At 44.8% G+C, this 9,456-nt stretch overlaps 2 protein-coding genes across 2 annotated transcripts; both read left to right on the forward strand.

Annotated features, from left to right (window-relative positions):
* Positions 1–2,283: 2,283 nt before the first annotated feature.
* LOC123122351 (protein XAP5 CIRCADIAN TIMEKEEPER) lies at positions 2,284–6,734 on the forward strand. The gene is made up of 12 exons (XM_044542539.1): positions 2,284–2,535; positions 3,168–3,233; positions 3,330–3,394; positions 3,484–3,596; positions 5,001–5,064; positions 5,158–5,234; positions 5,342–5,403; positions 5,495–5,626; positions 5,730–5,783; positions 6,139–6,204; positions 6,293–6,367; positions 6,473–6,734. Exons 1-12 carry the CDS (start codon positions 2,371–2,373, stop codon positions 6,521–6,523), a joined length of 990 nt encoding a protein of 329 aa, XP_044398474.1. The 5' UTR covers positions 2,284–2,370; the 3' UTR covers positions 6,524–6,734.
* A 758-nt stretch (positions 6,735–7,492) lies between these two features.
* Positions 7,493–9,211, forward strand: LOC123125264 (formin-like protein 20). Its single transcript, XM_044545783.1, has one exon. The coding sequence runs from the start codon at positions 7,545–7,547 to the stop codon at positions 8,997–8,999; it is 1,455 nt and encodes a 484-aa protein (XP_044401718.1). The 5' UTR covers positions 7,493–7,544; the 3' UTR covers positions 9,000–9,211.
* The last annotated feature ends 245 nt before the right edge of the window (positions 9,212–9,456 follow it).

Consider the following 9,456-nt stretch of genomic DNA (forward strand, 5'->3'; position numbering starts at 1 on the left):
GTACAGGCTTGTCCTTTGCTACAAAAAGGATTGGGCCACCTTGCTGCACTTTATTTACACTTGTTACTTGTTACCCGTTACAAATTACCTTATCACAAAACTAGTCAGGTATAACACCTAAGTTTGATTGTGTTAAATCTTTTATGGATACCGACGTTTTCCGTAAATTTAGGACTAAATATGGACTTGACTCTGAGATAGTAGCTTCTTTTTGTGAATCTTTTGCTACTCATGTTGATCTCCCTAAGGAGAAGTGGTTTAAATATCATCCTCCCATAGAAGTAAAAGTAGTTGAACCTATTAAAGTTGAAGAAAAGACTATCACTTATAATGATCCTATTGTTCCTACTGCTTATGTTGAGAAACCACCTTTTCCTGTTAGGATAAAGGATCATGCTAAAACTTCAACTGTGGTTCATAAAAGTAATATTAGAACTTATACACCTCCTGAGCAAGTTAAAGTTGAACCTAATATTGTTGTTGTTAAAGATCTCTTGGCTGATAATATAGATGGGCATGTTATTTATTTCTGTGAGGAAACTGCTAGAATTGCTAAACTTGGTGCTAAAGATAAACATAGACCTGTTGTAGGCATGCCTGTTATTTCTGTTAAAATAGGAGATCATTGTTATCATGGCTTATGTGATATGGGTGCTAGTGCTAGTGCAATACCTATTTCTTTATATCAAGAAATTATGCATGATATTGCACCCGCTGAGTTGGAAGATATCGATGTTACCATTAAACTTGCCAGTAGAGATACTATTTCACCAATTGAGATTGTTAGAGATGTTGAAGTCTTGTGTGGGAAAGCTAAATATCCTGCTGATTTTCTTGTTCTTGGTTCCTCACAAAATAGTTTTTGTCCCATTAATTTGGTAGACCCTTCTTGAATACTGTCAACGCTAAGATAGACTACGAAAAGGATGTTGTTACTATTGGTTTGGATGATATGTCTCATGAGTTTAATTTTTCTAAATTTCGTAGACAACCCCGTGATGAGGAATTGCCTGGTAAGGATGAAATTATTGGTCTTGCTTCTATTGCTGTGCCTCCTAATGATCCTTTAGAACAATATTTACTAGACCATGAAAATGATATGTTTATGAATGAAAGAAGGGAAATAGATGAAGTATTCTTTAAACAGGGACCTATTCTGAAACACAACTTGCCTATTGAAATCCTAGGGGATCCTCCTCCACCCAAGGGTGATCCCGTGTTTGAGCTTAAACCTTTGCCTGATAATCTTAAATATTAAAAAACTTGTTAATCTTTTATTTGAAAAATGTTTAAAATATATATAGAGAAAATGTTTACGATGTTTTTAAAAGTGTTAATCATGTATTTAAAAAAATGTTAAACATGTATTATGAAATGTATTAGATATATAACAAAAATGTATAATGTGTATGAAAAAAGTACACACATGAAAATGTTAATCATGTATTCCAAAATGTTAAACATGTATATACAAATGTTTCTGATGTATACAAAAAATATTGAATGTGTACTGAAAAAAGTTGACGTGTTGAACAAAAAAGAAACTATTGAAAATCGAGAAAGAAACTAACAAAATGAAGAAACCAAATGAAAAAGCAAAGAAAACCAAAAAAGAAAATAATAACTGAATAAACAAATGCAAAAGAATGAAATCCGAGAAAGAAACATTAAAAAGAGAAGAAAACTGATGAAAAAAAACAGAGACACATGAAGAATGAAAATAAAAAAAGCGTGAAAACCTAGAAAGAACAAATAAAAATGAATAAAAAGAAAAGAAAACCCAGTAAAAACCATGAAGATAATGAATGAAACCGGTGAAATATTGAAAAAAAAACAGAAAAAAAACCAATGAAGAAACAGATGAAACCAAAAGAAAACATAAATGAAAGAAAAAAGAGAAAAAAGACGAGAAAACCCGGACCAAACCTGTACAACCAGCGGTTGTCGAACGTGGGGTGATCAATAAAAAAATGTTCGCCCAGCTACAACAGGGGAAGAAGAAAGCTTCAGGCGAGACGGAAGGATCAGTCGCTTAAAGCGAGATATAGGCGTGGCGTTTTTCTAGGCTAAAGGGAGAGAAAGAGTTTTCTCATCTCTCTTTGTTTGTACCTCAACCTCAATACGGGCCGGCCTAGATCGGGTGGCCCTGGTGGCGATCGCGTCGTATACGTCGCAGTAGGCGTTCCCGAAATCGCCCTATTCCTCCGCTCTCGGCGACCCGTCCTCCCGCCGGCCGCCGCCTCCACTCTCCGTCGGACAGCGGCGGCGCTCCCCCTCGGCCCCCCCCCCCCCCCCCCCCCCCCACACACACACACCCCATCGCCACCCCCTCGGGCAAGGCCGCAACACAGGGAAATCCGAGGAGGAAGGATGTCGGGGTTCGGCGACGGGTACGTGGGCACCGCGCAGGATGCGGTGAAGATCCGGCGGCTTGAGAAGCAGCGCGAGGCGGAGCGCCGGAAGATCGAGGAGCTCAAGAACAAGAACGCCGACGGGCAGCCGGGCCTCCTCCAGTTCGGCTCCAGCACCTCCGAGGTAACATCGTCGCCGCGTCCATCGTGGGTTTGGCTCGCGGCCAAACCTTCGTCTGCTTACTGGTTGATTCGCTTACTAGCATGCATGCGGAATTTGATTTAGATGCTGTTGGACTAATAGAGACATTTGGGTGCGCTTTGGCATGAGTAGGTGTTGCTGGATTTGGGAGCCCTGTGGTATGCTGTTCCTTTTGTTGTTGGGGAATTATCTGTTGTTGTTGCCATGTCATAGTTAGCTTTAACTGCACTCGGAAGATGTAAGTTTATAGCCTTGAAGGACATGTGGGTACTTATATATTTGGTAAACAGTGTTGGTCGATGCCTCGCAGTATTGTTCAGCTAGTGTTTTGTTGGATTTGATGAGAAGTTGATAAATCCTGGAGGGTGTAGGACCTGCACGTTGGATTTTGGCACTTGAATGATTCGCTTAGGAATACACAGAACTAGCAGTACTGATTCTTTTTTTAGAATTCTATGTATGTATTTTAATTTAAGTCATTGGGTGGAGTTATTTCATTGGATCTTTGACATGGCTTCTTCACAGGATTATAGAGGTTTTTGCAAGTGCCGTGTAAATGTATACCGTGGAGCTGTATTTTAGTACAAGCTAACACTAGGAATTGTGATTTTCAGATTCTTGAGACTGCATTCAAGAAGGAAACTGTCGGCCTAGTTACGAGGGAGCAGTATGTTGAGAAGGTAATAGACAGACCATTTATGTACATCAGTCTTTCCTTGTCTATTCCTGGGCAAAGTAAATTTTGTTCACTTAATTTTCACCCATTGCCTGAGCAGAGGGTTAACATACGAACTAAGATCGAGGAGGAAGAGAAAGAGAAGCTTCAAAAATTGCAACAAGAGTGAGTTTGAAATCCTAGCTTGGCTGAATCAGAAACTTACTTTAATTTTTTTCCTTATGCCAATTTAAGTGTTGTATTGTTGGTTTCAGAGAAGAAGAACTGCAAATGCAGAAAAGGAAAAAGAGGAGAGTGAGGGGAGATCCACGCTTGTCGTTCTATGATGACATTGGGAACGGAAGTGACGAGGATGAGTTTGAGAACCGTATGATGTTCTAACCTTTTCATTTTATTTATTCATGTTCTGTTGGCTTTACTAGTGTGATTATTTTTCTCAATAATACATCGTTTCAGTTTGTATAATCAGGTCATCTGTTACCTTTCATATTGACTGTGGATTTCTCGTGTTTGACTGCTTATGTACTTTTGTGATCAAGATTGTTGCTTGCAGTTTTGATATCGTATTTCTTTCTTTCTTTCTTTCTTTCATATGCTAGCACAGCTGAGACATTGTAGATGAATCTCATTTAATAATAGTACATATGTCATTCCTTTGTATGTGTTGCTCTCGTCTGCTCACAAATTGGTGTTGTGTCTTAGTATTCAAATTAGACCAGTCATTCTTTCGTTTTAACAACTCATTGTTGACGATCCCTATGTTGCTATAACCTATACTTATTCCTTATGAAGCCTGTTATCCCAAACAAGTTGGGGTAGGCTAGATATGAAACCCTTTCACGAGGACTTCCCAGGAGGTCACCCATCCTAGTACTACTCTCGCCCAAATGGGTTTCATACCCAAAAGACTGGCTACTTTTTACGTTGGCTCGCCAAGCCTACCACAACCCTTAGATATGAAACCCTTTCACGAGGACTTCCCAGGAGGTCACCCATCCTAGTACTACTCTCGCTCAAATGGGTTTCATACCTATGGGACTGGCTAGTTTTTACGTTGGCTCGCCAAGCCTATCACAACCCTCCTCCTTTACCGGGCTTGGGACCGGCTATAATCTATATGTTAATGAATTGGAATAGTAGTATACAACATGATGGAATTTTTGTATGATAATACTACATTCTAAATGAAATGTTGCTTTGGATCTTACTTGATTGGTATTTAGTCTTCCACATAAAATTTTGAAATCTATACCTGGTATGGTAATGCTTACTCTGGAAGTGAAAATGTGCACTGATTTCTCTCGACCTCCATTCTTTGCAATATTCGTGGTGTTCTATTTGTACGTTTTTTTTGTGAATCTGCAAGGTTTTAACTCTTGTGGACCAATAGTTTTTTTCAGCCGCACGTACTTCTTTGCAATTTACTTTGTTTTCAAGTGCTAACGAGGCAAAGCAATCATTTGATTGGTTCCACTGTAGGCTGCAACATCACCTTGTTGTCATGTCCTGAGTTTTTGCATAGAAAGTTGTGTGTAGATGGCCTTGCATGGAAAGTTGGAAATAACTGAACCTAGACTAGACAAAGCCAATGGTCGGTTCCTGGTGATAGCCACGGAACATGATTTGTTCTCTTTATTTACAGTCTCACTGTTTGTGCTCATAGTGCCCTGGGATATGTATTGACCTATCGGCACTGTTTCTTTATGCATAGACCCTTTGAACTACTTATGAATTATCAGTGTATGAATATTTTGCTCATTATTCATTACAGAAGAAACTCAGAAGAAACAACTTGGAAAGGATCCCACAGTTGAGACAAGTTTTCTACCTGACAGGTATATCTTTTAGTTTATGATTCCTTGGAGCGTTGGTTGTCGGTTTCCAGCTTTGTTTAACCCTCAAGCTGTTTGCTAAGAATGATACTTCAGAGAGAGAGAGGCAGAGGAACAAGCAGAGCGAGAACGCTTGAAGATGCAGTGGTCGCGTGAGCAAGAATTGATCAAAAGTACTGCCACATTCTGATAGCATAATACCTTTTAATCTAATGTGTATCTTTCTCTTTTGGATTATTCTTGTATCAGAACTGAATAAACAAACATATCCCTGTTTCAGATGAACCTCTTTCAATCACTTACAGTTACTGGGATGGTACTGGTCACAGGAGAGCTATCCAGGTGCATTTCTAACGCTGGAAAATTTGTTCCTCTTTTGATTGTTCTGAAGATGTGAACTGTACATTTCAAACAAATCCTTCTACACCCCCAGGTGCGTAAAGGTGACTCTATTGGAGAATTCTTGAGGGCTGTTCAGCAGCAGCTTGCTCCGGAGTTCCGTGAAGTACGGACAACATCAGTTGAGAACCTACTCTATGTGAAGGAAGATCTCATTATCCCTCATGTATGTAAAGTTTGAGTTTGTCCCCCAATAAGTTGCGCTTTTTGTTTTGCTTTAGTAAGTTTTATTGTGTTCCTGTTTCATGTTTGTTATTTTGATTTGACAGCAACACAGCTTCTACGAGTTAATTATTAATAAAGCAAGGGGCAAGAGTGGACCGGTAATTCTTGTTCTTTCACTACTACTTTTTTTTCTCTTTCCTTTAGTATGTTGATTATTCTGGAGCTTTCCCTAGATTTTATAACATTGATATATGCAAGCTGATACGTGTCTCGTATATGTTTGAGTTTCTGGCCTGCATCATTGTTATCTTATAACTGCTCACCGTTTTTCTATCACTTATCATCAAAGATCATTAATATCTTATGTGCTGTCTTTGATCTAGTGTATTTATAACTCACTTAAGAATGTTGTAACACTTGTTCCTGTTCAACCACACAAGAACCTTTTGGTTTTCTAGATAAACTCTTCACCATCTAAGGAGTTTATTCGCTGACGGTGATTTCTGTTTCCAGCTTTTCCACTTTGATGTTCATGAGGATGTGCGTACCATTGCTGATGCAACAAAAGAGAAGGATGAGGTGACTTACCAATCTCTTCTATTTTTGGTGTCCACACGTGGCATTCCAGAATCCAAATGTCTAATAATCTCATGCTTGATGGTTGCAGTCTCATGCGGGGAAGGTTGTGGAGAGGCACTGGTACGAGAAGAACAAACACATATTCCCGGCCTCGAGATGGGAGGTTTGGCACCGACCCTTTTATCTTTTCATTCACTTCAGGATGATCTGTCTGCATTGTCGGCAAATTTGTTCAGACAAGTAACCACTTGTATTTCCTTCCTTGCAGATCTATGACCCGACTAAGAAGTGGGAGCGCTACACGATCCATGGAGATTAGTGTTTGTAGAATGATGCAGCATAGTTTGAGAACTGAAGTGTTTCTACTTTGGATTTATGTAGCAACTAGCACGGCGATTTTCCTAATGCGATATCCAAAGATCATCAGTGTTGTTGTCTGCAACGATTTCCCTTACTGAACTGTAGTAAACTGTACACCTGTAAGCTCCTGAAAATTTTCGTGAAATCATTTGGTGCACTTGGACATGGAAGTTGCGCATCTTATTTTCGACGACCATGTTCCGGTTAGTCCTCTCGGTGCTTTTGGCGCCTGCGCAGCGGGCCATGGAACGCTTCGCTATGGTGTTGTATTTTCACTGTGAGGGACATGTGTGGTTGCATGCTGCATGCTGTTGAAGGACATTTTCGTGTAGTATCATACTTTTCCAATGCATATATGGTTCACACACAAGTTTTTCCTGACCATGCATCACTCATGCCTGGGTAGGTTGTCACCAACAGTTTGACCGTCTGCTGACTGAAAGTAATACTCCCTCCGAATCACATTACTTGTTGCTGATTTAGAACAACTTCGTACGATTTAGTGCAACTTTATACACATTACTTGTCGCCGATTTAGTAAAACTTTATATACGATTTAGTACAACTTTAGTATCATTGACAAGTTCTCTATTTTGGAACGGAGGGAGTAATATGGATGATCGGAGGGAGTAGTTTCATTCTGATAGCAGAGTAACACTACTAGCTGTATACTGAATTGTTCTGTGTTAATTTTTCAAATGGGAGGTGGCAGCAAGGTTAGAGACCTCCAATGCACCTAATGCCCTAACTGTTGGAACAGGTGAGCACACCCAAAAAATCCTTCTGACTCGATCCATCATCTCAATTTGAAATCATATCCCAAGCTGGATTATGAATAAGATGCTCTCCACTCCATGCAACTCACACCTTTCTCCTACTACCACTCCACAAACTGAGCTCGCACCAAACCCTCTTCCACCTCCGTTAAAACCCTACACCACCCATCGCCATGCTCCTCACACCATCTCACCATCATCGCCATGGCCTCCTCTTACCTTGCGATCCTAGTGCTGCTCTTGCTGCGCTTCTCCGGCGGCGCCGTCGCCGTCTCCTCCAGCTACATCGCAAGGACCACCGAGCAGCAGATCATCGCCACCGTCGCGCCGGCCGCCTTCGCCGACGCCGATGACGGCGGCCAGAGCGCAGCGCAGCCTTTCCTCGCGTCCCCCTCCGGGTCGTTCGCCGCGTACCTCCGCCGCGCCGCCGTGGGCGATGGCGGTAGCGGGGACGTGTGCTACGTCGAGGTCGTCCAGCAGCAGGGGGGCGGCGGCGGGACCAGCAGCGTGTGGGAGTCGGACTGCACGCCGGTGGGCGGCGCCGAAACCTGCGACCTGGCCTTCTCGCCCGTGGGGCTCGAGCTGTTCGCCGGCGGGCACTCGCTGTGGGACACCGCTGTCGACTCCGACCCCGCGATGCTCAGCCTCGACGGCGCCGGCGACATGAGGATCGTCAGCAGGGACGGCGTCACGGTGTGGAGGACGAGGGACGAGCCGTGGACAGGGCGGAGGTGCGGCGCCGCGGCCTTGCCGGTGTCGTCGCCTTCGATGGAGGACGCGCTCCCCCCGCCGTCGGCCACCGGCGAGAAGCCCTTGACGCCTCCGGCGGCGGCGTCGACTCTCGCCAGTCCGTGGGGCTCGGGCTTCACTTTCGGAGACCAAACGGCGCCTCCAGCTGACACGTCGCCTGACCAGATGCTGCCGCCGCCACCGCCAGCTGACGACGACGACGACGATTCGGCCGACTTGCCTGACCTGCCGCTACCACCGCCGCCTCCTCCGTTTGACCCGTCAACGGACTGGCCGGACCTGCAGCTGCCTCCCCCGCCGGCGGACATGCACCCGATCCCCGAGACGCCGGACCAGCCTCTGTACTCGTCGCCACCGCCGGCCGACATGCACCCGAACCCCGAGACGCCGGACCAGCCTCTGTACTCGTCGCTACCGCCGGCGGACATGCACCCTATCCCCGAGTCGCCGGACCAGCCTCCGCACTCGTCACCACCTCCAGCTCCTCCGACCCCCTTTGTCCCGCCTCAGACGCCATCGCCACCCGTCGACACGCCCCCACTCGTGCCATCTCCCGGCGCGGGCATCGCCACGCCACCAGCTTCATCGAGCGACGACAACATGTCATTCTCGCCACCACCTCACGGCACGCCGCACCCGCACCACCTTCCCCTGGGAGCGTCGCCGCCGACGGTGCCGGGCGCGGTGGCGCCAATCAGCGGCGGCCATGGCCCGCTCCCGTTCGGACAGGGGCAGGGGCAGGGGCAGCATGGGCAAGGGCAGGGGGTGTTCGGGCAGCAGCAGAACCAGCTGCTGAACGGCGGGGGGCAGCCGCTGGAGCACAGCGCCGGCGGGTGGTCAGTTAGGGGGCGCGGCGGAGCGGCCGTGAGCTTGGCTTTGGTCGCTCTGGTGGCTCTGGTTTTCGAGTAGTTTTTTTCATTCTCGTTCGCAAGTTTGTATCACATCACATCCCTCACTTGTGTAATTTTGCTTTCTGGGTTGGGTTCGTTCAGGGGCAAATGACATGTCCTTGTTGCTGAATTAGTTAGGGATTTCCGGTCAGCATGGCTGGTTTATTCATGTTATGCTTTGTGTTGATGTGTTCCATCCCATGTATCGGCAGTATGTTCTGGTGTTTTCTATATTTTGTTTTAACAATTTTCCTTTATCTATCCTTGATGCCTCCATTCACAGTGCGTTGCAACAAACCAAACAATGGCAGCCAATTTTTCAGTATGGCCTGTCTAGGGCACTGTATAGACGGGTACTATTTGTTCACCACGATATTTGCAGAGGCTTGTGTCCTTTACTGATGACTTCAATTTATACATCTGAACCATCCAAAGTACAGAGACAATGATGTGTGTAATAAAGCAATATATTTGAG

This window comes from Triticum aestivum, chromosome 5D, assembly GCF_018294505.1.
Source record: "Triticum aestivum cultivar Chinese Spring chromosome 5D, IWGSC CS RefSeq v2.1, whole genome shotgun sequence".
Classification (NCBI taxonomy): domain Eukaryota; kingdom Viridiplantae; phylum Streptophyta; class Magnoliopsida; order Poales; family Poaceae; genus Triticum; species Triticum aestivum.

Bases quoted from the DNA above. Each gene is read 5' to 3' on its own strand.
- LOC123125264 (XM_044545783.1), top strand. From the start codon at position 7,545: ATGGCCTCCTCTTACCTTGCGATCCTAGTGCTGCTCTTGCTGCGCTTC.
- LOC123122351 (XM_044542539.1), top strand. From the start codon at position 2,371: ATGTCGGGGTTCGGCGACGGGTACGTGGGCACCGCGCAGGATGCGGTG. The intron at 3,395-3,483 runs GTGAGTTTGAAA...TGTTGGTTTCAG, and splicing joins CTTCAAAAATTGCAACAAGA to AGAAGAAGAACTGCAAATGC. The intron at 6,368-6,472 runs GTTTGGCACCGA...CCTTCCTTGCAG, and splicing joins TCCCGGCCTCGAGATGGGAG to ATCTATGACCCGACTAAGAA.